This window comes from Phaethon aethereus (assembly GCF_964289735.1).
Source record: "Phaethon aethereus genome assembly, chromosome: 6".
NCBI classification, from domain to species: Eukaryota; Metazoa; Chordata; class Aves; order Phaethontiformes; family Phaethontidae; genus Phaethon; species Phaethon aethereus.
In genome coordinates this window covers 11,087,669-11,114,531 of record NC_138580.1, presented here as the reverse complement: position 1 = coordinate 11,114,531, position 26,863 = coordinate 11,087,669, and the positions used below count along the sequence as shown (strand labels likewise).

Here is a 26,863-nt window from a genome sequence, read left to right as displayed (position 1 = left end):
CACACACACACGTAGCTAATAAAGATCTGCAATCCTGACTCCTTCTTACCAGTATTTCCAGTAAAAGTAACTACAGCAGCATGTATTTCAGGTATCATTTCCACACTGAAGTCACCATCGCCCTCTGACAAGCCACTGATGTTCTCTACCAGCATAGTTAACATGTAATCTTTTACTGTCTCCTGCACATTTTCAAGCACAACTGTGGTGGAAGGCAGGGATCCTTGAGAGTCCTCCGCTTGGCATGGCTCCTGGAGGGTCTCCACTTGCCATGGCTTCACGACCAGATCAATTTTCTTCACCGAGTGATGCTTCCTTTGCAAAACTTCTTGGGCATCTAGTTCCACAGGAAAACAAAGATATGATCTTCCCCTCCTGCCACAGCAGACCAACATGTTAAATTACACTCTACTTTAAAAATCTGGCCAGCCACATTTTCTCATATCACAGAAGAAACAGAAATAAGGACAAACTACATCAAAAGTTAGGGTCAGGATAAAAGCTGCTCTATGATCTAGATGTCCTCAGTCTCCCCAAAGGGAGAAAAAAAAATTACTTTTTGACATAAGTGCTACCTTCTTTCTACTGCACTTAAGTGCAAGAAACTCTTCTCCAGATTAGTAATATCTAATAAATAGGAAATAAAGGGTTTTCCATCCTGCTTATCTTGTGTATTTAACAAATATTTAACTATTAACTATTTAACTGTATTTGACTATGTTAAATATTTAACTATTTCTCCTGCATAAACAGTTTCCTCTTTTTGCATACATCCTTCACACGCTAACAAGTAGTCAACAGCACTTTAGCATAGAGGAAAACTACAGATAAATTGAGGGTACTTTAAAATAATTTTCTGTCTTACAAATACATAGTATTTCCTACCTCTTTTCCTACCAATCTCCAAAACCCTCACAATTGAAATGAATATGAAAAAAAATACAACAAAATAATATTTACCCATGATCTGCAGTTATACTGTACTATGCTTTACCTAGTCTCCTGAACTAGAATTAAAGCTTATTCTGCAGGCTCCTGACATTATTTCTCCTGCAATATTCTCTGTGAGCCTGGACCAAGCATTTGGGACAAGTCTAGAGAACCACTTCTTTCCCTGTGGTTTATAATAAACACTGTCAGAAACACACACCTGCATTGGATAGACAGGCACATTTGCTCCTTTTACATTCTGTCACTCTTTGGGAATTTCTACTGGAGGAATGCCCACAAAGGGATCCAGCATCAGCAAAGGCCTATTTTTAAAAACGAGCTTTAGTTAAGATAACACCCATAAGATACCTTCCTCATTCTGAAAGGTGATGATCATTTGATGATCCTTTTTGATGTAGGACTCAATGGTCCCCCCACCGGACTTCTTTTTATTTTCAAAGTACATTTCCACAATCTCATCTTCTATTTCCTCCCCAGAGGCAGTGGTTACTAGTATGACAGATTTCCTAGAGGTTCCTTTTTCAGCCTCCAATTTCTCACATGATTCTGAAATGAAAGATCACACTCTAATGCCTTAGGCAAAAGTTTAAAAAAAACCCCAAGCTTATTATCTTCCAAACTTTCACACCACTTGCTGTTCAGATCACAGAAGAGGGAAAAGAGGCGGCAAATAAACAGTAATTAAAGTGTTTTTTCATGTTTATTGATTTTTTGGGGTTTTTTTGTGGGGGAAAAAAAACCACCAAACAAAACACAACAGCCCTTAAGCTGAGCATATCACTAGTGTGAGTTGTCCTATCAACAGGTGAGGAGAAAAGGCTTCCATTCATCACCAGGCAGACAGCAGAAGTAATGGCTATGAAAGCTTCTTCACTATCCTGATTTGGCTGGGATGGAGTTAATTTTCTTCCTGATAGCTGGTATAGTGCCGTGTTTTGGATTTGGGATGAAAATAATGTTGATAACACACCGATGTTTTCAGTTGTTGCTAAGCAGCCAAGGACAGTCCAGCTTCCCATGCTGCCCTGCCAGCGAGCAGGCTGGGGGTGCACAGGGAGCTGGGAGGGGGCACAGCCAGGACAGCTGACCCCAGCCAGCCAGAGGGGTATTCCATACCATACGACGTCATGTGCAGTATATAAACTGCGGGAGTTGGCCAGGGAGATGCCACAGCTCAGGCACTAATCAGTCAGCGAGTGGTAAGCAATTGTGCTGCACATCACTTGTTTTGTATGTTCTTTTATCATTATTCTTCTCTTTTTTTTTTCCTGTCCTATTAAACTGTCTTTATCTCAACCTACGAGTTCTACCTTTTTTCCCCCTCAATTAGCTCGCCTCCCTGCCCAACAGGATGGGGGAAAGAAAGGCTGTGTGGTTGTTTCAGCTACCTGCCAGGTTAAACCACAACATTCACAAATCCATGATGAGGGGAAACCATCACTCTTTTGTCTATGCACTCTCTCCATTAACAGTTCCAGCCATTGCTGTGGGTCGCCATGGGTCTACACGTGCTGGCTGCCACAGGAGCTCAGGTGTCCCTGGGGTACACAGCTACTGATGTTCTACCACAGGTTGCCACAGTGGGGCTGGTGGCAGCCTGGGTCCTGGCTGTCCTGGGTAGGGACAGCCTTACCCACAACAAAAGTCAGCTTCCACTGCATACTTTCCCTAAGGAACTGACCTGACTGAGGCAGCCAGTGAGTGGGGAGTGTCCTCAAGGGACTCATACAAAGAAAGGGGGGTGATTATTTTAGCCTGAGGTCATGATTTCTACACAACATTAGACAAATACCACAAGCCACCCAGGCGACCGGGGCACTATTGCAGCATAAAGGTCAGTGAAAACCAATGAAGCAAGAATACACTGGTCTCTGCTTGGTAAGCGGCAGACGTACCTGTCTTCCCCTGCTGAGTGCACACAGAAGTCTCTTTATTCTGGCAGGTGGGAAGAGACACCTGGGGTTCATTAACTAGAGATAAATGACAATGAGTTCTCAGTTACTGGGTACTTCAAGAAGAAGGAGGTCACACTCTTGCAGACCCAGGAGCTAACACAGCTTGAATTTAGTTTCATTTGACACTGCCAGAATCACAGACTTCCATGTGGGTTTTTTTTAAACTATATATTGAATGTGGTTACAGAAACACTCTTTACGCTCAAGAAGCTTCAGGGATAACATTAAAAATCAAACTAGCACATATGCTGTGTTAAGCACTATGAGCAGGCCCTCCCATGCATTACAGCACTATCCTCATACAAAAACTGTGCCGTCAAACATGAGATCTGTCGAGGAGATCCCTCTGGAGGGAAGCGCCTTTAGAAACCAGGCTTCTCTGTAAAAGTGTATACCGTGATGTATCCCGACTCTGCACGACATCTCTACCTGCTAGTTTAAAACAATACAGAAGACAGCTAAATTAGGAAACAAAAGATAACGGTACTGCCTGCCAGACTGATCAACGCTCACCGGCGCACCGCCCTTATCTGCACAAATAAGAAATTTGCACGCAGAGATCAGCGTGCTGTGTAGGATTAGCAAACTCAGGCCCGCAGGGAGAACACATGCGATGTGAGCTGGAACCACAACAAAAACGGCACGGGAAGTTAGTCCGTGCAGTTTTTATGCGTGCCTTGGAGTTTACTTAAGGGCTGTGCTTTATGGATTAATTAATTACTGAGGTTTAAGAAAAAAAAAAAGGGGGGGGGGGCGGAGAAAGAGCACATCTCAGCGCCTCGACAAGCGCTCGATGAGCAGCGGTTTACTTCCACCTCGTCGCGGCCCCCCCCCGCTCCTCCCGTCCGGCCTCCCTGGGACAGCGCCGAGCTGCGGGGTGGGGCAGGCCCGGAGCGCCGGTCCGCAGCGCCGTGGCGAGCGTTTATGCCCCGCACCGCGCCTCGTCACGCAGACCCTACCTCACGCACAGCCTACCTGGCGCCTCGGCCCCGCCGGCCCGTCCCGCCTCCTGGAAGCGGAACGAGAGGAGAGCGGTTACTCTCGGCCCCGCTCGCCCACCCCTCCCCGCCCAGCGCCGCCCGCCTCACCTGCGCGCGGTCGCCGCCGGCGGGCGGCTCGGTGACGAGCAGCGACAGCCGCCCCCTGGGCCCCCAGTCCAGCTCATGGACCCGCCGGTCCAGCACGCGCTGCCTCACTGCCAACACGACACGGGGCACCGGTGGGGGGGGGGGGGCGGCAGCCGCCCCCCCCCCCCCCCCGCCCCGAAACGCGGGCAACGGCCATTAGCGCCCACCCCCCACCCCCCGCGCCGCCCCGGCAGCTCACCCTCGGGGTGGGCGAAGCAGACGAGGAGGTGTCCGGCCTCGGTCCCGGTCCCGGCCCGCAGCTCGCACTCGCCGCCGCCCGAGCGCTTCTGGCTCTGGAAGTAGCACAGCAGCTTCTTCCTCAGGGCGGGCGGCGGCTCGGCGGCGCCCCAGTCTCCGCGCACCAGCAGCGGGAAGGCGCCCGGCCGCTGCCCCGCCATAGCCGCCTCTACGTCTCCCCCCGCCCCGCCGCTTTCGCTTTCATTTCTTCTGCGAGGAAACCAGCGGGGACGGGCTCCGCCCTGCGCCGAGGACGGGCGGGCACACCCGGCCGGAGACGCCGGTACCCCGCCGCACCTCCCCACGGGGGCGGGACGCGGCCGCTCGCCGCCCTCGGAAAGCAGCGAGAGCGGGGTGACACAGCCGCTTTCCTCGGGCGGTCATAAACGTAGCGTTGTGCTTGCACGAAGCCGTACCAACACAGCTGTTTTCAATGCCTGAGCGGATAATGGTCAGGCACGGGGTAATACAGACCTCGCGCTCCCGGCGTTACGCTTTCAAATTGAGTCGTGACGTAAAGTAAAACTAGCCGTTTCATTATTCTCTGTCAGAAATACTTCTAGAACTGTGCAAAATTGCAACGGAAGTCTATTCTCCCCAGACCAACGTGTCAGCTAGCCGAGACGTTTTCAGCGGAGTGCTCAGGACTTCCCCTTGCAGTTTTCAGCTACTTCTTGCTGCATATTTTACTAACATGACCAACTACGAGACACTGAAATAGCAAATAAAGCAAAATTTTTCCCCCAACTTCACTGAAAGCTCACTGAGGAAATGGATAATAAACACGTCATTAAATATGATAAGCATGGGTGGATGCCAGCTAAATATAGGTGTTACCAGACACGCTGCGGAGCGGACCCATGGGGATGCCTTTGTTTCTCGGTGGGTGATTAATCTTTTCTTTCCTAATGCAGTGTTCTCTCAGCAGTTAACCCAGGTGTATGCTGTCCTCCCTTGCTGTAGCCCAGGCAAAATACCTGGCTTTAATTGCAAATCGGGTAGATTTATTCCTAAACTGAACAGCCATGATTAGAATGTAAAGGTTTGTACAGCTGGTTATATGATAAAGGCTTGGGAACTTTCAGTGACCATCTGCTGCCAAACAGCCTGCAAACTTTGCCACAGGCAAAATGGGAGCCAATGAATCATCACATAGGGGTCTGACATCGGTGAACTGGCTTATTGGGACAGAGAGTGAAACGAGAGACAGAAAGAAGTTGGGGAGATTTGACCTTCACAGCTTGTTTCAGCAAGCAGAAAAGCATGGTCATCTAGAAACAACTGGGATGTTGGTATCTGATTGCAGAGAAAAGGGAGGAAACATGAAATAGCATAAAATGTGAAAATAAATATGGTAAAACCACAGTAGGAAAGTCATTCCAACCCGCACGGAAAGCAAACAGTGCCCAATACTAAGAAATCTGCAAGTCAAGGTAGTAAAACTAGTACTGCCTATTCACAATACGGAGTCTTAAAAAAAAAAAAAAAAAAAGAGGAGGTGCATGGGGCCCAAATCATGGCGTTGCTGGGAAGCTCCTAAATTAAAAAAAAAACAAACAACTATACGTATCTAAAACAGGAGGAAGCACCTGTATAGAAAAATGCAGAACTAAGCAGATGGCATTTTTATATTTTATTTATTAGTTATATTCAATAGCCTAACAAAAATGCTTTAACTCACTAACAATTATGGCTGCATTAAGTGAAAGCTATTTGTTTCACATCACCACAAAGGTAATTAGCAGGCTATTTAGACAGTGCAGAGTAGCAAAGTACCTTTACAATACAATTTAAACCATATATTGAAAGTAATGGGAAGAATATGATTTTACAGTTGCAAAGCTAACTTCACAAAGTTGTATTTCAGCTTGAACATGATGGAAGGCACAGAACCAGGATCCCATTACCAGAAATGGCCACAGGCACCGTTACTTTCCATTTCCTCCAATGAGGCTCTGAGCATTCAGCACTTCCGCAGGGTTAAAATTACAGCAGCATACATATAGCCCCTCATACATTATCCATACTAATTTTGTGTTTAAAACCCAGACCACTAATGCCATTTCTACCTTGAAAAGGAAAAGAAGCAAAAGAGCAAAAAAAGCCTCATCACAGCTAATACTGTAACAGCTGCATAAAAATTTTCCAGCAGATGGGTTATATGATGCTACCCACGATGTCAGACATAATAATGCAAAGCTAAGTAAGCATTTGGTTGAATAAAAGCTAGTAGTGGATCTATCAGTTTTGGAGGTCAGACTGAAGACGTGTGGGAAAAAGTGTAGATCAGATTCACTGGAAAAATAAGATACACAAATTGATATTCGACAAGTGCAACAAGTACTCATGCTGCACTCACAAGACTCAAATTCTGTCAAGGTTACTTATAGAGGGAAGCATTATTCAAGGAGGTAAATGATGTATAAAAAGAACATATCATTTGAGAAAAAAAGATTACTTAGCTGACTGCGAAACACAAGTGATTTAAGAACAGCAGTTGAACAAAGTGACTTCTTTCTTCTTAGTGCTTGAATAGTAAATTAAGTGTAATAACTGAACATGTAGCAGTTAAGAGCTGACAGTTGATAAATTTCTTTATTCAATTCCTCTTGCTTTCAATTCTGATCGAACCCGCTGCAGATAATCAGGATCAGGGTAACCAAAACTAGGAGAAGAAGAAAAGAATTGTTTGGGCTAATTTTGTAATGAAGCACTTGACAGTTCTACAGAGCTTTCTCATCAAAATCTCTTAAAACGCTTTACAAATTTTAGTCACTTACTTCTTACTCCACAGAGAAAACAGATGCTATTTCACAGGTCAGGGAGGTGGTACCAACAGGGTAGAGCTAAAAACTTCAAAGAAGAGCTGCTGAATTTGGTTGCCCAAACTGACACTAAGAACCTGATTTTCAAAACTGCCTACTGTCTCATTTGAAAATGATAGGACACTTGGGTATGCATCTTTCTAAAAATCAGACCTGAAGCATCTCCAAGTGAGCGTTCTAAACACAAATATAATGGCACCTCTGGATTTTACGCAGCACATCACCAGAAGTGTGTATGAAGCAAGCGATAACTAAGGAGAGCATTTGGGCGGAGTAGGGGATAAAGTAAAAACGATATTTTTTTCATCTTTCATGATCCTAGCTGTGTTGGGTTTGAGTGACAAGGTTTTGGTAGCGGGGAGGCAGCAGGGGTGGCTTCTGTGAGAAGCTGCTAGAAGCTTCCTCTGTGTCCGACAGAGCCAGTGCCAGCTGGCTCCAAGACAGGCCCACCGCTGGCCAAGGCTGAGCCCATCAGCAATGGCAGTAGCACCTCTGGGATAACAGATTTAGGAAGAGGAGAAGAAACCTGCGCAATGGGAACTGCAGACAGACAGAGGAGCGAGAATATGCGAGAGGAACAACCCTGCAGACCCCCAGGTCAGAGCAGGAGGGGCAGGAGGGCTCCAGGTGCCGGAGCAAAGGTTCCCCTGCAGACCGTGGTGAAGCCCATGGTAAGGCCAGCTGTGCCCCTGCAGCCCATGGCGCTCCATGGGGGAACAGATCTTCACCTGCAGCCCGGGGAGGGCCCCATGCCGGAGCAGGGGGATGCCCGAAGGAGGCCATGACCCCGTGGGCAGCCCACGCTGGAGCTGGCTCCTGGCAGGGCCTGTGGCCCTGTGGGGAGAGGAGTCCAGGCTGGAGCAGGTTTGCTGGCAAGACCTGGGACCTCGCCGGGGCCAGGCTGGAGCAGCCTGTTCCTGAAGGACGGCACCCGTGGGGGGACCCAGGCTGGAGCAGTTCATGAAGAACTGCAGCCTGTGGGAAGGACTCACGCTGGAGAAGTCCATGGAGAACTGTCTCTTGTGACCCCACACTGGAGCAGGGGCAGAGTGTGAGGAGTCCTCTGAGGGGGAAGGAGCGGCAGAGGCAATGCATGATGAACTGACCGCAACCCCCATTCCCCGTCCCCCTGTGCTGCTCGGGGCGAGGAGGTAGAAAATCCAGAGTGAAGCTGAGCTTGGGAAGAAGGGAGGGGTGGGGAGAAGGTGTTTTAAGATTTGGTTTTAGTTCTCATTACCCTACTCTGATTTGATTGGTAATAAATTAAACTAATTTCCCCAAGTCAAGTCTGTTTTGCCTGTGTCGGTAACTGCTAAATGATCTCTCCCTGTCCTTATCTCAACCCACGAGCCTTTCATTATATTGTCACTCCCCTGTCCAGATGAGGAAGGGAGTGACAGAGCGGCTTTGGTGGGCACCTGGTGTCCAGTCAGGGCCAACCCACCACACTAGCCCAGGAAGGAGGGTCTAGACACCAACCTTCAGAGCCTGCAGGAAGACATCTGCCCCTGAGAGGCTGCAACAAGCTTGAAAGGACTATTCCAAGCCTCCCTCTTATCTCTAAGATTTTTTCCAGGAGTCAAACAATTTACCAATATAATATGTAATTATTCATATCTTTAAGAAAGGTCAGTTGTATGGGGGTGGAACGTAGTGATCCTGGCCAGAAGACCATTATACATTGAGGAATTGGTGATCCACATAACAGTTAACTGGGGAAGGCGCAGGCCCATGCCATGCTGTGCTGCGCCACGCTGCACATGCGGCATGGCCTTCAGGCCTGCGTTGTGCTGTGCACATCCCGTGCCCACGTGACAGACTCAGACAGCTTACTCTAAGAGAGGTGCTGCGGGCAGCTCCCACTCGGTACAGGTGATTGTGCCACCTGCGTGTCCTTGCCTTTGTCTAGGAGTGCAGCGAGTCCTCAAGAAATGCTGCACAGAGTTGTCTTTTACTAAGAAGATCCCGTAACTGCTTGAACAACCAAAATGGGGTAACACTTTCTATGGACGGGGTCAGCATGCTGTCCCACGCTCCAATTGGAGGCCTGCTGAATGCTGCACAACTCGGGGTTCGTAGCATCTAAAAGCACATAACTGTATCTATACCACAATCCCTTTCTTCTTGATGTTAGCTCTAATAAGTAGAATCTCAAATCATACTTTACAGAGTCTGAGTGTTGTCTTTACCAGGATCATAATGGACCAGGACATCCTGGTGCCAAACAGCAGGTAACAGAGGAGGCTGAGATCAGGAGTCCAACCTTAGCTGCTATCAAAGAGCTTGCTGTCCTGTCCTGTTCTAGAAGTAGGTTTCTAATCAGAGCAGTTATTAACTGAGTAGGTGCTTTACACAACTCACTGGTGAATGAGTGGCCTGAGGGGCAACAGAAGACTAAGCTCATCCTTGTTCAACTGTCCAAACTGGTGAAGGTGATTCAAGCCTGGATCCATACAGCATTCCACAATCACTTTGTTAGTAACAAAGTCTGAAAACTCTCATGTGGAAAATATTCAGGGTAGCCTTCCTGACACATCTGAGTAGCAATAAACTTACATAAAGAGAAGACTACTTACTTGGTAGGTCCTCCAGTCATGGATGTTTTGTGGTGGATATCATTCCATGTGATAACACCTTGTGCACCAGTAGTACGTGACTGCCCCACTGTGAAAATCAATTTTTGGCTAAAGGCTCTTCTGAGGAGTTGCAGAATTTCTCGCCCTTCTTTATTGTCAGGTAAATAAGCTGTTCGAGAAGTTGCACAATAAGGTTTCCCTGGGTTTGGATGGTTGCTCTGTTTTGTAGAAAAACAAAATAAAACAAAACAAAACCACACTGTATATGATAAATGCTTTCAGATTGTGAAAATCACACATCCCAGCTTTCACAACACTTTTTATCCTGTTTTTGCTTCAGAAGGACATAGCATGACCAATGACTGATTTTGAGGTCTTTTTTTCTTATTAGACAATTTATTTCACATAAGTTTTATTCTCATTTTGTTATCACTCATGCATCCATTGTTAAATTTGTTTTTTCCTCTTTGCTCTCCCAAATGCATGTCACCCCACCCCTGACTTTTTCATTTATCCCACTTTCAGTCCTAGCCATGACTCTCATAACATAAGATGATTTCTCACCTGGGAAGTTTACAAGCCAGCCCACTATCCATTTTTGTCCACTAGTGTCAGCAGCAAGGACAATGCCTCAGAGAATACTCATTATAGTCACAAAATTTTGTTTACACAGTATCACCCCATAGATTTCAGTTCAGTTATTCCCAATGTACAAATTAAAGACAGGTAGCTCTGTCCTGCTGCATATAAAATGGAGGGCTACCATTTGACTATTTAATTCTAATTTATTACTTAAAAGCACCCAAAAATACTGAATTAAATACTTGCAGATTTATACAGAACAAAGAAATGTCTCTCCTGGACATGATTAAAATGATGGAAAAATAGTTAATTTTATATTCAATGTTAGGGTTTTTTGTGTGAAAAATATCTTTTATAAATCTTTAAATATACTTACAGTTTGAATACCATTGTGCATACTGTATGTAATCTCAATAGTATGACAATTGGGATAACCAGGGAGAGAGGAAGACACCGTTCTAGTTGTCATTGTTCCCTCTGGTTGGTCTCCTTTCATGACTCCATAGACGGTATTACACACAGGACACATTTGCTTATAAGTCATGGCCTGGTCGATGCAACTTTTGCAAAATGCATGATTGCACTTTCTCAGTATTTCTTTATTATTAATTCTCTCCATGCAAATCGGACACACATCTTTGTCGTCTTCTTCTGTCTTTGCCTTAGACTGTCCTTCAGCAGAAAGATTCTTTTTTTGCCTGCCATTGTATTTCTTCTCAGATGCTCCTGTAGCTTCTTGACAGCTGAGATCAGAAGACAGTGGTGTCCTATTTTTAGTTTGTATTGAGTCTTCAATGTTAAGAAGGTTCATAATGTGCTTTTCAGCAGCATGAAGATGGTTTGGTAAACCACTTAAGATTAATTTGTCTTCCTCTTTCTTAAGTTTTACATGCAGATCTTCCAATTGTTTTCCATTAAGTAGCATATTTAACCTTTTCTTCTGATCTTCTGAAAGCTTCACACTGATGAGGTTTTCTCTTAACATTGCAGAGGCATTCTGAAATGCATTGATGAAACTTTCAGTAGCATGTGAGGACATATCAGAAGTTTTGATCCTAGGCCTAAATATTATGAGCATCTTCTGGCCATATGAACTGTCTTTCTTTTCTATTACTGTATCAAATTTGTCTTTAATGTCTTCAATTTCTTTGCTTAATATTGTTTCCAACAATTTAAACACAGAAGCATCAACTTCAACTCCATTCCTGTATTTGTACAGTTCAGATGATATTTTCATGTTCTTTTCAGCTTGGCTGTCCTCACCTTCCTCTGCTAGAAATATTTTGGCAGATACAATCTCACTTGCTGGACCACGGAGTAGCAACTGATCCCCTTCCTCTTTGGCAAGAAGATTACTAAACTTAGCATTTAATTTCATTATTGTGTCACTTAATGTGTAACTGTTTGTTACAGGAATTTTTTCCTGTTTCAGATCTTCTACACTTTTCTGAAAAATTCTGATGAAAAAATCATTAGCTCCCTGTATTGATGTAGGACATTTATCAGAAGTGAAGCATATTGATGTGGTTCCATTGTAATTATCTTTACTTTTTATACGTACTCTGAAACGTTCACGTAGTACGTTGATTTGTTCTTTGCAGGTATGACTGAAATATTCATAGAGAGCTGACGGAACTGTAAGCTCATTCATTTCTTCAGTATTCAGACCATTTTCACCTTTCAAACCATTCTTACTTTCAGAATGTGAAATATCATGGTTTGGGTCATTGCCTGCAAGGATGTCCTCAAAGTAGTGATAAGCTTTTTCAATATCTGTAAAATCTCCTGTCAATTTCTCAGAGCCATCTATATCAGGATTTCCTTCTCTTTTTAAATTTGGACATATAATGGTAATTTTCTCCCTTTGCTGTTCAGTGAACATATTGGTATTCAAAGTTGCAGATACTGTAAGAAATATCTAAAGAGAAGACAAGAAGATATCAATATTTGGCTTTTTTCCTAAGGTCCTCTGCTTGCTGCTTCTATATTTGGAGTAAGGAGAAGCTCTGTACATCTCAGTAGGGCCAGATCACTATAGACACATTTGCACACAGTGTTTCTTTTATGTCATGTATACTGACATTACACACACTTAAGTAAAGAAATCGGCTTCTAAGTCAGCAGCAAAAATGAAATTTGTTAATGTCATCAGCATTACAGGAACAAAGACAGTAACTTTGCCTCTCAAACTCACGGTTTGAGACCGTGACCAGTCCTCTGGTCTGTTACCTCCGACCTCTGGTGATATGGTTAGCATAACTAATGCCATTTTACAAGGCAAACAGCCATTCTCTGTGACCGAGCTGGTCACATATTAGTCCCTTTTCCCCTCATTATCAGGCCCTGAAGGTCCTGCACACCAAGTAGACGAAGCAAATAGATTTCTTCTTCCCCTCCCTATCATCCTCAAGATTCCTAGGCCCCAGGCCAACTACTCCCCTCCTTAGCGGCCTTGAAGGTCCCAGGCACCCCGCCAACCAGGTGGTGATGACCACATCACAGAACAAGGAAGCATAACAGCACACAGAGAACTGCATATAAAATCAAGCAGTTACACCTAAGCAGGAACTTGGACCGCAACTGCTGCTGGACAGTAAGACCCGTGATGCCCCACTGGCCAGGGGCACCTCCACTATCCTCTGCTTCATCTGAGGACTGAGTGAATGACACGTATTCTTCTTCATTTTTTGAGTTTAGATTATGGTTGTTATATCGATAGGGCAAGCCAAATATTAAGATTTGACCTGATCTACAGAAGGTCCATGTGATTAGAAAACATAAGCTAAGCTGTGCTATAAAATTCTGTGCTATGCTGTGTATAAAACTGCACTTTGCTGATTCTGCTTGCAGAAATCCAGTGCTATTCTGATCATTAATTCTATGCTATGCTAATCATAAAATCCTGTTTAAAAAAAATAAAGCCTTAATTGGAACTACAATTTAGTGCCATCATCATTCTACCAAGGATCCCCAAAAGAACCTGTCTGGCCCCTTAGTGTCGGGTGACAGAGACACAACATGTTTTAACAGCACGTATAAGTTATATTACATTGTTCTTTAATTATATTAGACTTTCTAGTTTTCTCTACTATCTTTCTTTAAAAACTTCCCAAAAGTCATGCTTTAGTAACTCAGGATTAAGGCAGAAAACAGGATTCTGAAAAGCAAACATCTCTACTTCGCACAGACAGAAGGATAAGGAAATTTGCAGTATACTGCTACAGATGACAGACAACCACTATGTTAGCACGTGCTATACCTCAAAAGCTACATCTATGCTACTATACAAAATGGAGTAAACCCTCTGGGCCAGATATCTGTGTCTCGGTAGAGCCATATCCACATCATATAACATGTAGCCTGGCCCTACCCCATGTCCCTAACACACAGTTGATCTTTTCTTCTCTGCATAACTTTTAGCTCAAAATGTCTGAAATATGCTTGTTGCGCTACATCCCATCAGAGCAGATTTTTTTTAACACTGAGGTAAGGGATGGAAGCAATTAGGGCTGTTTGAAGGGGCAAAACATGCTGAAATAGTGTTAGAGGTCTGTGTAGCAGGAATGGATCCAAACCTCATACAATTTTTTCCACCTTTTGGGAGCAGTCCTTGGTGTACTATCCCCCAAAACCTGCCAGGGTGCTGCTTCGGGGAGGTGCCAAAGCCATGCTGGAGAACACGCTGCCTGTTAACATGCGTGGATGACCTGTGGTCCAGCAGTCAAAAGTTGCTCCTTGCCCTCATTTTATCAACTAAGATAATGTAACTGACATTTGCTTGGCATGAAATATTGCAGTGCAACATAAAGAATGTAAAGAACTTGTGGAGGTACAAGAGGGGCAGGTCGTGACATTGCTTGTTACTGCTCTCCCTTGAGGTACCTTTTTGGTAATGACTTCTCTTGTGATGTCTCCATGGCCTTCGGCTGCCTGCTGCTCCTGTTGAGGTGGGGAAGAGCTGGAAGGGACGGAGTAGCTGGGGGGGGCCTGCTCCGCAAACTGGCTCTTACTCAGATCCCCTTCTCCCGGCTGGATGACTATCTTCAGGCATCTGGCACCAATTTCCAAGACGTGATCTGTGCGGGATTCCACGCTCTTCTTATCTGCAGTAATGTGGGGACAGGCAGATCAGGCTGATAAAATTACCTGAAAACTTGATGGCTACAAGCAGCCACAGAGACCACCTGCCCTTTGCTCACCACTGCCCAGGGGTGCCAGATGGTGCCCTCGGCGGCCATTTCGCGCCGCCTCACACGGCTGCGGGACCTGCGTGCCAACAGCCCCCCCCTCCCCGGGGCGGCTGAGGCTCAACCGCCCCCTAAGGGCCGGCGGCGAGGCCATGCCGAGCTGCCAGCCCCGCCGCCCGCGGAGCCGCACCGCCCGCCCCCAGCCTCTCTCCCCGGATCCCGTACCTTGCTCCTGCTGGAAGTGCACCCAATAAGTGCCGGGCTCGGGGCCCGTCCGCACCTCGCACTCACCGCCCCCCGACCGCTTCCCTGACTGGAAGTAGCTCTGGAGCTTGAGCATCGGCTTCTCGCCGGCGTCGGGCGCGGGGCAGAGCCGCACCAGCATCGGCGACGCCGCCATGATGCCTGTCCCTGCCCGCTTTCGCTTTCGTTTCCCGCTCCGCCGCTCCGGGCCGCGGTTCCCCGCCCCGGGTCCCGCTCCAGCTCCCGGCGCTGAGGGGCAGACGGCCGCGCCGCGCAGCGCCGGTTAATGGGCATCTTCCAGGTAACACAGAGGGGCTGGGGCGGCGGGCCCGAGGGGCCGGGGTGGCGCCTTGCCCGCCGCGGGGCGGCCCTCCGCCGAGCAGCCGCTCCCTCACAGGCCAGGCAGCGGCGGCTGGAAGTGCCCCCGTGCCGCAAGCCAGGCCGAGCCCTCCGGGGTTTCCCGCATCCCGCTGCCAACGGGGTTTAGGCACTGAGGAGAAGAAAAAAGGATAAAGAGGGAAAAAAAAGCGCGGTGTTCCCTGTCGCGGCGCTCGGGATGAGGTAAAGCGTCCCGGCTTCTCACCACCCGCGGGGCAGCTGGAGCTAGACGAAGCTGGCAGCGACTTCACCCGCAGCGGCCCGGTCCCCGCGGTTTCGGCTCTGAATAGCATTTTAAATATTAGAGAGCTTCATACAAATTTTTGAAAAGGTGGTGCTGCCGGTTTTGCTTGCAGCAGAATTGCTCCTGTAGGAACGCAGCTCATCAGGCAGTGACATGTATTTTCTCTTTCTTGGTTTTTTTTTTTTACAATAGAGTTACTGTCCAAAGACCTGGAAAGAGAACAGCGGTTTAGGTAAGCCTCTGACTTAGCCATCTGCAAAGTGTGTTCCTGTATTTAAGTTAAAGTTGTCAGCTACAGCCAGAAAACTGGAAGACATCAATGTCAAACAGCCAAAAGCAACCTGAAATGTATGAATTAGACACGGATATGAATCAACATTATTATTCATTACTTCAAGAGGATTTGCTTGCATTTCTCTCTTAAAAGTAAGAGCTCAGAGGTGTTCTGATTAATTGGTGTGTATACTTTATAAGTGCAAAACGTTAGACTCTTTTTACAAGCAGGTAGCATACCCTGGAGGAAAGTTTGATTAAACTCATACAAATTGATTTACACTAATTAACATAACTACTGCATATAGCACTGCTGACATCTGCCAGGAGAGGGCTGTATAGCCATAGTGATAATATAAAAACTGCCCCATTATTTTTGTGTTCCCTAAAAAAAGTGGTTTAAAAAGCCCTTCTGAATTCATAAGTTCCATACAAAGAAAGAACTTGCTTTTGGGCTTTAGGTGCAGACCAAAGAGCGACAGAATCAAAGACGAAGCTCAGCATAAGATCTCTGTAGCACGGTTAAATGAACATATCAGCAAGTGTTCCTCTGCCAGTGTGGCTGTGGGTCACTGACTGTGCAAAGGTCTAGAGTACTCACCCTTGGTCCTTGCTGGAAATCAGTAACAAAAATCAGTAACAGCCTGGAGAGGGCAGAGGCAGGCTTCAGCCCTCTCAGCAAAACAAGCTCAGAGAGGGAAAAGTAGTGTTTTCTGCTTTTACAAGCATTTTGAAGCCCTGATTATGGTGTGGCTTTTCACATTTGCTTTCTCAGATGGAGTTTTAGTGACAAACGCAGCACAGCATCATGGTGGCACTGCAGCCAGTTAACAAACCCCTGTAACAGCATCTGTTTCAAAGACATTCCTCTCATACTTGTCTGCTCCTTTTTCCTCCTTCTCACCATTTATTCTCAGCCCATTCCGTTGTGCTGCTGCATCAGTCTTTAAGGTTGGTGCTCTAAATCAAATTAAGTTTTATGGTGTTTTTTTTTTTTAATTTAGATTTGATTCATTTATGAATATGTCCCTGACAATGTTTGTGTCAGACTAAACGTGGGGAGAATAAACAGTAGGAAAGAGAGAAAGAGAACAAGTAGCAGGAGGAGACACATTTTAACCAAGCTTCCTCCTCAGGTAAACAGTAAAGCAAACTGAAACCCTCAAGTCAAGTTATTGATGTCATCATCTTTTAGTGCCTTTGGAGGAAGAATAGGGAAAGAGAAGTGGTCAGCCACTTCTAAGGAAAAGGTATTTGCCCAAGGGACCTACAGGCATATAGCCTGTATATATGCTGGTAATCCCTCTGCTGAGAGGACTCTGAGCAGGCTGTTTGGGGGCTCAGGGCATATTTCACTGGGTCTGACATCTGCCAGGTCACAAGCAGATAATCTTGAAGACAGACTGCTTCAGCGGTGGGTGTGTTGGTCTCTCTGAGGACACCGATCAGCAGGTGTCTGCCTTTGTTCAGTTACGGGAAGGGAGCTGGTTGTTGATGGGTAAGATGAAACTAAAAGTATTCACAGGCTTACAGGAAACAGTGGACAGCATAATACTGACTGTTTTTCAGAATCCAAGTATGTTAAGCTGACAGAGTACGCTTGAACTTTTCACTTTCCTGAAACACACTGCTGTGATTTATACGACTTTGGAAGGAAATAGGAGAAGGTCTTGAGGAAAGGTGGGCAAAGGAGCTACTAGATGGGGAGGTTAATTTGAACAGAATAATGAACAGCACTGGAGGCCTTGATTTCTTTGCTTGGTTGGGCTTTCTAAGCCTATGAAAAGGGGAGAGAGAAGATCAGACTATGACAAAAAATATCGGTAAGTAATGACAGTAGGATAAAATTGAGATAGATAGATAGATACCACACTTCTATATAAAAACCAATGTTTTGACAGTAGTATCTTGGATTTCACTTTATATTATTCTGTATCCTAGGGCCAAGCATAGTAATGGATGAGGACAGCTTGATGATCCCCATCAGTAAAGCTACCTATGAAGTTCTTAAGAAAAGAGAAGACTGTCTAAGTAATCTCATTTACAAAATGTTTGCTTGTACATTGACCTTCAAAAGTACAAAATGCACTGTTGAAGTATATAGGAAAAAACTAAAGCAGGGAATTGATATTTGTGTTTGTAAGGATGATCTCACAAGACACAAGGCTGATGCTTTGGTGAATGCAGCCAATGAATATCTAGATCATGGAGGAGGCCTTGCTTTAGCCCTTGTGAATGCTGGAGGGCCAGAAATCAAAGAGCAATGCAATCTTCATATTCAAAAGTATGGAAAAGTTGCAGTTGGCAAAATAGCAGTGACGGGTGGAGGGAAGCTTCCTTGTAAGAAAATTATTCATGCAGTTGGTCCAAGGTGGACCAGTTATGAACAGGAAAGATGTTGTGACCTACTTCAGGAAGCTATTGTGAATGTTCTGAAGTATGTTAGTGCTCCAGAAAATACTATAATGTCTGTGGCTATCCCAGCAGTGAGTTCAGGTATTTTTGGCTTCCCGCTCAGTTTGTGTGCTCAAGTGATTGTAATGGCTATAAAGGAATTTGTTGAGGCAAGTCCACCAAGCTGTCTCAGGGAAATCCGCCTCGTGAACATTTATGAGCCAACAGTTGCAGAAATGAAGGCAGCCTGTGAAAAGTTTCTGGGTGATAGCAGTTCGCCTCAGGAAACTCTTTCAGCTTCACCAAGCCAGCCTTCAGCTTTCATCAAACACGGAGGCATTCACTTGTGCATCGTAAGAGGACTCCTTGAAGAGCAGAAGGTAAGTCTGTCCCATAACATGTTGAACATGGAGTTGCCTCCAAGTCTTTGCAGGATTTGGAGCCCAGGAGTTCAGAACACATACTGTATTAGTCCACTAAATAGTTATCTTCTCAGCCTAATGAGAATTTACAAATGGTAAATAAACTATAGAGGCAATGAGTTGGTTTTTTTTCTAAATGGGTATTAAACATGAGAATGTTTTTATTTCTTGTTTGTATACATGCTCTTATGGTATAATAGGAAGCAGCTAAAGATTGGATGATTAATAATAACATATCCCTATGTTAATGTTTATCTTCTTATTATAACACCGTGGGAGTTCACATTTTATCATGCATTCCCTAGAAGCCTACTCTTATTTTTTGCCTTGCCTTTTTTCCTGTAATTTATGTTCTCATGGCTGCCACTACTGGAGTTACTCAGCAAACACTGAAAAAGCTGAAAATAACTTGTACAGATGATGTGCCCCTTACCTTTGAACAGTGCATAATTTAAATTGATTCATTTAACTTTTTTAGCTAGAAAATCTGATGCAAAATATATGAGCTTAGTCATGGTAATCTAACAGAGCTCTTAGACTGAAAGCTACGTCAACAGGAATGGCATTTGCTTTTAGCAAATACTGTATCTTGAAAAAATCATAACTTATATTTTAAAGAAGTATCTTAATTGAATAGGAAGTTCATTTTTGTGATGTGAGAGCAAAGGATCGCAAAGTTGACATTGTGGGGAATTTTATTAATCAATTCTACAGCACTGAAAGATACCACATGTCTTCAAAACGATGAGGAAAATATGCTCCAAAGTCTTGTATCTTTAGATAGTCTTCAGCAATTAAAGTTAGAACAATTACTGCTGTTATCAGCATTCTGTAAACAGGTTTTTTGCATTTTACATATTTAATTTGAAATACAGAAGACCTACTATGGGAATCTGCTGTTTCCACTGGGAATTGGAAGCAACCATAGCTTTGCAGTTCCCCTGCGTACACTGACCCTGCTGGTTTGGTGACGAGTGCTTGCTACCCTAACATGGGGAACATCTGTGTGGGCTGGGGTAACGGACATAGCCACAGCTCTCTCCTGCTCATCGATAATTGGCTGCAGAAGTGCATCTGCTGAGGCACATATGGGTCACTTCTATAGATGCGGTGACAATTCTCTTGAATACGCTCTGATGACTTGAACAAGTCTTATGCACGCTGTTGGCTTCTGGAAAAAATGTATGCGTTTACTGCCATTAGAAGATGCATACTTTGATGTATTCCCTTGCTGCCCTTAGTATTAGTAAGAGAACCTTTCAAACAGCTGATCTGCTGAAGTCAGGCTTTTTTAAAGCAGTTTGTTCCTAGAAAGAGTGCTCTCCATAGTAGCAAAGCTTGCAATTAGTAAACTTGAAGTATACTGAAACTTTGCACTCTTTTCTTCCAGACTACAGCTATTGTCAATTGTGTGTCTATGAATGGCGAGCCTTACCCTCCAGTTTCAAGAGGACTGCTGCAAAAAGCAGGTTCAGCTCTTCAGGATGAATTTCAGTCTTATTTTAGACATTCTTCTTCTTATAAGGAACTGATAGTAACAAAAGGGTATAATCTGCCCTGTGAGCTTGTACTGCACATTGTATGGCCGCAATACCACCACAGGGTGTTACTGTGTCAGGTGATGATCAGTTAGATTGGATTTTAATTGACTTTCATGCTGGGTGATGTGAGGACTGAAACACTTGTTTTTCCTGCAGGAATTAAAAGCTGCAGTGACAAGGTGCCTGCATTGCTTTCAGGACTGGCAATCTCCCTCAGTTTCTTTTCCAGCAAATGGGATTTGGTCATTAATGCTGCCCGTTGATGTAGTGGCAGAGATCATGACTGAAGAGGTTTTAAATTTTGCCAGTGCACACCCTGAGAAGAAGATAGATGTGCAGTTTGTCTTTTGCCCAGATGACTACGATGCCTATCAGGTAACAAATTTGTTGTTAACTACCAATAAAGAAAACCCAAATCTGTAAAAATATTCCCATAGATGACTGCAAATTAAGATCTGAATCTCTACTACTTATAACAGTGAGCGGTGGGTCCCTTTATGAAACTATTTGTCTCATTAACAGGTATTATTAATCTTCACAAATCTTTATTTTCTCTTCACTAAACCAGAAGTTTTCACCCTGTGGTCTGCTAACAAGGGGAGGGAGGTCTGAAATTCTCATGACTGTCAGCAGATTTGTAAGAAAGACTCTACTCTTAACTTGTTAGGGAATAAACTTACTCCTCCTCAGGAAATTTCTTTAACCAGTTTTTTTTTCTATGAACTTCCTAGGGCAAACCACTGTCATCACATTATATGATCTAACATGATAGAAGGGTTGCAAACAGACCATGGATAATTTCAACTGCAATGTGCCATTTTCTACCTTTTGAATATTTGGCTGATGTGATTAGTACCAAACTGTTTTAGATAGCCATCTATTATAAAAGTACAGAGTTTGCTTTTATTCCCATTTAACTTCAACCCTCCATTCTTTCAGCAGGTGCAAGAACTAGGTAGAGGGGAGTTGGAACTAGATGATCTTTAAGGTTCCTTCCAACCCAAACCATTCTATGATTCCATGATTCCAAGGTCAGATCCATGCTCTGTAACAGTCCCATAAGCTCTAAGGGAAGCTGTATGACAGCTATGTGCTCATCACTTAATCCCTTGATATTCAGGGCACAGCAGAAACCCTTTTTGCTGAAAAAAGAAAGAAAGGCAATTTGCCAGATGCCAAACCCACTGCCTAGCAGAGCAGTGCTTCTCAGAGGCTTTCCATGTGTGATCATGAAGAGGAGATTTGAGGTAAAGGCAGGGGGATGGTCTGGTTTTTAAGTAAGGATTCATCAGCATTAAACTGCAAATAATGAACACCTTTACCTACTGTGGTTCCATGAGTTCTGGATACGCCACGACCACAAGGAGCTGATAAAGGTGCCATTCAGTGTGTAAGTTGTCTTACCTTAGGAGACATAGAAAAGCAGGAATGGATTTGATAGTGTCAGGAATAACATTTTGGGAGAAGCTGACAAATGTCAGCTGTTAACATAATTTCAGAATTTGGGGGTGGGGGCATGTAACTACAGCAGTAAACTGCTTATCTAACAGAGTTTTGAAGAGACGAATGGTATATTTGACAAGAGAGATTGCAAATTGCTCCTAAACTTTTCTCTTTCAAGGTTTTCCAGAGAAAATTTTATTCAACAGCACACAAACTGGGAAAAAAGCTATATTACAACAGAAGTGATCATTTGAGTAAGTAATGAACAGAAGGGGCATTTCATGTAAACAGGTACTCCAGATTTGAGAATCTGAAATCAGATTCCTTTTAAAAAGAACTTAATATTTGCATATGTGTCTTGGGGAGAGGGGGAGGCAAAAACATGTGAGTGCTTTGCATTTTTACATTCATAGGAATGGAACTAGGCAGTCCCTTAAAAGATTTTCAAAAATAAAAATCATTGTTAGTGTGTAACTTGTTGGAAGTCATTTAGTGGAAGGCAAATAAATTCTGCATGTGTGGTGTTTTTTTTCCTGGAAGCTTTACCTCCTGGTGTCTAATCTCTTTTTCTTGAGCATACCAAGAGAGTAGTGTGTTTCTTGCTCTGTACATCTTGGATTACATATAGGAATTTGTGACAGCACTTAAAAGCTCTTTGCTCTTCAAATGCACTTGTATAAAAACAAAAAATCTTTCTTCCAGGTACGGAGTCAGGCAGTCAAAGTGTAAAAGAGACTGTAAATAATGAACTGGCTATTGAACTTAAAGGAAACACACGTACAGCATTGGAAGCAGCAGAATCATGGATCCAAAGTGTGGTACAAATTCAGGAAAGTCACCGTGCTGTTATTGAAAACAACTACATTTTTAGCCTTGGTAAAAACGAGTTTGCAGAACTCTCTCAAGAGCAGCATTCTAGCGTATGTGTATCAGAAGAAGTGAGAGATGGAAAAGCAAGACTGGAATTTCAGGGCTCGCCTGATGCTGTGATTGATGCAGTGCTCGCAACTGAAAAATTACTGCTTCGTATGCAAGAGGAGACTACAGCCAAACAAGAGGAACTGCTGTACTTCATGGGTATGTAAAGTAAATAAGTGACTAATTAAGTAAATAAATGCCTAAATAAGGTCAAGTATGATGCAACATACATCTGTGTGTTGCTGAGAGTGGGCAGATGTGCATTCAGTTCACACACACACTGAGCATCGCTTTAATTACCAATATTACTGTACTTCTATCATATGAGCCCCTGAAAGACCATTTGTTAGCTTTGGTTACTCACTTGGCAATATTCCCAGTAGGGCACAGTTTATACAGGGGCTGGCTGTCGTTGTACAGCCAGCTTAAAGCCTGGCCACTGGAGACTTACAAAATTCGTACTTAATTAACACATACCTTTGCTGAGCTCTTTTGCTAGCTACAGCTGGACCACTGTTGCAGGATCCACCAATGGACTTGTTCTGCAGAGTCCTTGACTTTCATTAACAGTTGATAGAACTAGTGGCATTACAAAAAGCTACCGAGTGATTCATTTTCTCTTGTGTTTGTGTAGTCATTCAATATAGATGCCACTATATGAAAGTTGGGCTGGGGAGAGATGTAACAGAGAATGTAAATTGCTTTTATTTGGTTCCCTCTCTGGTTTCTTTAATAAGTGTAGAAAAAATGAATAAATTAATCTCTCTCTCTCCCCCCCCCCCCCCCGTCCCCGTCCCTCTCTCTGTCCCTCTCAATATTAGCCTCTGGCATTACTTGGGAGGATATTTAACATTCTTTGTTCTTAACTAAACTACCAAACTAAAGTATTGGATCCCTTCTCCTTGCTTTTGCTTCAGGTATTATGATACATTAAAATTTTACTCCCTTATTTGTATCCAGGCCAACCAGAAGCAGGTGAGCTTTCAGAAGCACACCTTTACAAGACAAATACTACTAAATGCGTCCAGATTTCACTGGTGGAATCACACCTTCAGGAGTTTAAAGACAGACAGAAACAGTTTGAAAAAGCTGGGCTTCATGTTTTCAAGGTAAAGAGGGTATTCATGGAAGAACTAAATCTCAGCCAATATATTTGAACAAACAGGTTTAACATATGCTTAAAAAACTCAGATGATCTATTTCAACATATTGCTTTTAAAAATTAAGATGAAATCAGCCTAATCCTTAAAATATATGTAGTCTTTACTCCTACTAAAAAGTATTTTAAACGTAATGCACATAATCACTCAAAAACTGTGGTTAAATTCTGACAAGTCCTTTTAACTGTACTGTATATTCTGTCTCTTATTTCATGCTTCAAATGTTCCTTTATTGGACTCTGGAAAAATACTAGATTGGTATGTTAGAATGAATACAATGTTCCAGGGCACTAAGGCAATGTGTCCATTTTCTTCTTGTGAGTTTGACACCAAAAATTAGCAGCTGAATTTGTCAGCGTTGTGATCTGATCAGCAGTGAGTTGAAGCTGGGATCTTGGTTGGTTATCAGTGCTTTACTGAACAGGAGGAGGATGAGGCTGTGCAGCACAGAGAAATACAGAAGTTTGTGAACAGGGATTTGTGTGCCTCGTAGTAACAGCGGGTACCTGGAAACCAGACTGCCACCTGCTGAACTGCCTTTCATATGAGAAAGGTATTTAACATTGAAATAATACCAAATACCAACCAGATGAAAGCAAGTGCTTTGTGATCTGCAGAACTAGACTTTGTTGGGTCTCAACACAAAAGCTACATCAGAATTTAGAACAATGCTGCACTGGGGATCAGTCATAGCTCAGTTAAATGACTTTTAAGAGAGTAGAAGCTTGATCATACTTCAACACCTGCTTGTTTTTAGCTGAGCAGTCAGGAGTCTGGCACGATTGGGTTGCTGGAGAAGAGGCCTTGCAGGTCCTGACTTTTGCCATGGGACTGTGACTGGCCCACTGGTGGAGTCAGGTATACCAGCGGGAGCTGCAGCGTAGCCCATTTGCCTGAAGTTCTGTGTGGTATTAGGCTGCATGCAGCCACACTTTCAAGACACGAGTTAACATAAAGGCCCTCTTACCTAAGGATCTTTTTTTCCCCCCAAGAGCTGTAAAGTTTTGCGAGCTGAGATTCTCCACGCCTTACAGGACACTTGCGGTTCTTTACAAGATCAGGCTGTAAGCACCCCCACAGCTCATTCTCATGTATGGTTGATACTCAAGTCTGTTCAGCACAACTCAAGTAATGGAAATCAGTACATGAGGATATATTCCTGCTGATTTCAATGAGAAGCATGGGACAGTGGCAAGGTTCTTTTTTTGTGGATCAGTTGTGCATTTCCCATGCCTTATCTGCTCCGTGGTCAATGCCTATAAGCTAAATCAAAGGTTCTTACACTGAAGAACATAGCCTATACAAAGGCACTCATGGATTTCATGGATACTGGTCTCCATTAGCTTATACTACATTATTATTTATGCTACAGATTGAAAAGATACATAATCCTCTTTTATCTGCTGCATTCCAACAAATGAAAAAAAAAATAGAAGAAAACCAAGGTACCTCCAAAATAACCCACAAGTTGTACCAGCATGTTCCCGCTCAGTTCTGTAGCTCGGTGTGCCAAACCGGATTTCACAGGATGTATTCTCCACCAACAGGTAATAACTTGCTTTGGCATCTTCAATCAAAATGAACAGTGACTGACACTAAAGTTGGATTAAAATCAGAAAAAGTGGCATTCCTAAACAAGAACCGTTTCTTACCCACTTCTAGAGTCATAGTTTTAGAGCTCATAGCTTACTTTTTTTATCTACACTAAGATTTTCCTGTTTTTCCTTCCTGATAGAGTCAGTAAGGCTGTGGGAGGGTAAGCCTGGATTCTAGCCTAGCCCAGACACTGTTGACAGAATTGTTAATATACACATAATGCCAGATCCAAGTTTTATTTTGTTGCATCACTCTCTAAAGAAAGTCCACATCCATATTTACTTGCTGCGAACCTGCATTCAGCGGCTTGGTGCTTTAAAACATGTTCAAGGGAATCGCAGAATAATTGGGGCTGGAAGATACTTCTGAAGGTCATCTAGCCTAACCCTGCTCAAATCGGGTGCGATCAGAGACGGGAGGTCATCTGACTGGGCAGACTGCCGTTCAGACTAGAGCACCCATGGGAAGAATGTTGTATAGACAGTGTAGTAGACAGATGTTTTCAGAAATGGAACGAATATGCATTTAGCACCTCATCCTGCAGTAGGTGAAGGACATGCTATTTTGCTTGTCAAATGCAGGATTGGGATTTCAGACAATAAAAAAGTTCAAAAAGTGGAGGTTTGCCTTTCCTTGTCTGTGCAATGTACATTGCACATTTTCATACTTTCAAAGTAATAAATAGGATTATGGTCTAATTTAATTTCTTCGCACTTTTCCACACAATACTGTAATAGCATTTTTATGCAGCATTCTCCTTACGAATCCCAAAGCATTTTTTGTAGTTTGCATTATTTAAAACTTACCTTCTTTGGTGCTTATCAGAGTCCCCAGCACACGATGACCTAAGTGTTTACATAAATCCATTATACCTTGATGTTTCTATGGTTGGATTAATGGTTAAATCCAAACGGTCATCACTGGAGTAGCAGTTAAATCGGAACAGCCATCAGCTGTCACTGCTAATGATTTCAATGGGAGGTCAGTGCTAGCACCAGAGCCACTTAATGCAAATTTACTTCAAAAAGGGTGGCAAGCATTGAGCAGTAACATAAAATGTCATACTGAATTAAGCAGCAGTCTCTTAGTTCACCCCACATGAACTGATTGTTAAATGCTTTTTCTTTTTCCCCTCTGAAAATTTTTCTTTCTTTTTGCAGAACAAAAATATGGAGCTGGCATCTACTTTAAAAGGAACCCAAAAAGCCTAATCAAGGGTAAAGATATGTGGGAAACAGACTCTAAAATGTACGTGTTTGAGGCTGATGTATTAACAGGCTTATACACTAAAGGCAAGCCATCTTATATTATGCCACCAACAGTGGAGGGGGATGCCATTAAGGTATATGACAGCTTAGTAGATGATGTAAACAATCCTGACACCTTTGTCATTTGTAACAGTGTTGGGGCTCTTCCACAATATTTGCTGACTTGTTCCCGAGTGAGGGAGAGGTATATGGCCCTCTGAGGAAACCAGCAGCATCCTGAGTAAGAATTAATGAGAACTGTAGCTATTGTGAAGGCCCCCTCAGAACAAAGTCTAGTCCTTAGATTTTAAGAGGATGCTCTACCTAGTAACACGCTGTGATCAAAGTGCCTCATGCAAACTGCTCTAAAATATCTGTGAACACAAGTAAGTTAACACCTTAAGGAGATTAGAACAAAATTATCTGTGAATGGAAACGGAAGGGAAAGCATCACAAAATACAGTCTAACATTTATCTAGTCATTTACTTTATGCCTTAAAGTGTTCTGAGCATGTGACTATACACTCGATGTTTGCATAGGTTGTCATTCTTCCATTGTATTTT

General features: G+C 43.7%; 3 protein-coding genes across 3 annotated transcripts in view; 1 reads left to right on the top strand and 2 right to left on the bottom strand.

Annotated features, from left to right (window-relative positions):
- Positions 1-4,431, bottom strand: part of PARP14 (poly(ADP-ribose) polymerase family member 14) — a gene marked incomplete at both ends in the record, with an annotated part of 44,239 nt that extends 39,808 nt beyond the window's left edge. The window contains 6 exon segments of the mRNA XM_082001174.1: positions 50-337; positions 1,300-1,497; positions 2,847-2,921; positions 3,882-3,915; positions 3,995-4,101; positions 4,233-4,431. Coding sequence (XP_081857300.1) covers positions 50-337; positions 1,300-1,497; positions 2,847-2,921; positions 3,882-3,915; positions 3,995-4,101; positions 4,233-4,431 — 901 coding nt within the window.
- Positions 4,432-6,865: 2,434 nt separating this feature from the next.
- DTX3L (deltex E3 ubiquitin ligase 3L) lies at positions 6,866-14,840 on the bottom strand (the record flags this gene model as incomplete). The annotated part of the gene is made up of 5 exons (XM_082001448.1): positions 6,866-6,935; positions 9,672-9,889; positions 10,630-12,171; positions 14,136-14,356; positions 14,666-14,840. The coding sequence occupies 5 exons, from the start codon at positions 14,838-14,840 to the stop codon at positions 6,866-6,868; spliced, it is 2,226 nt and encodes a 741-aa protein (XP_081857574.1).
- Positions 14,841-17,385: 2,545 nt separating this feature from the next.
- On the top strand, positions 17,386-26,520 carry PARP9 (poly(ADP-ribose) polymerase family member 9; the record flags this gene model as incomplete). Its single annotated transcript, XM_082001173.1, has 9 exons — positions 17,386-17,401; positions 17,520-18,352; positions 19,785-20,012; positions 20,092-20,310; positions 21,557-21,632; positions 22,081-22,455; positions 23,257-23,405; positions 24,829-25,003; positions 26,213-26,520. 9 exons carry the CDS (start codon positions 17,386-17,388, stop codon positions 26,518-26,520), a joined length of 2,379 nt encoding a protein of 792 aa, XP_081857299.1.
- Positions 26,521-26,863: the final 343 nt, after the last annotated feature.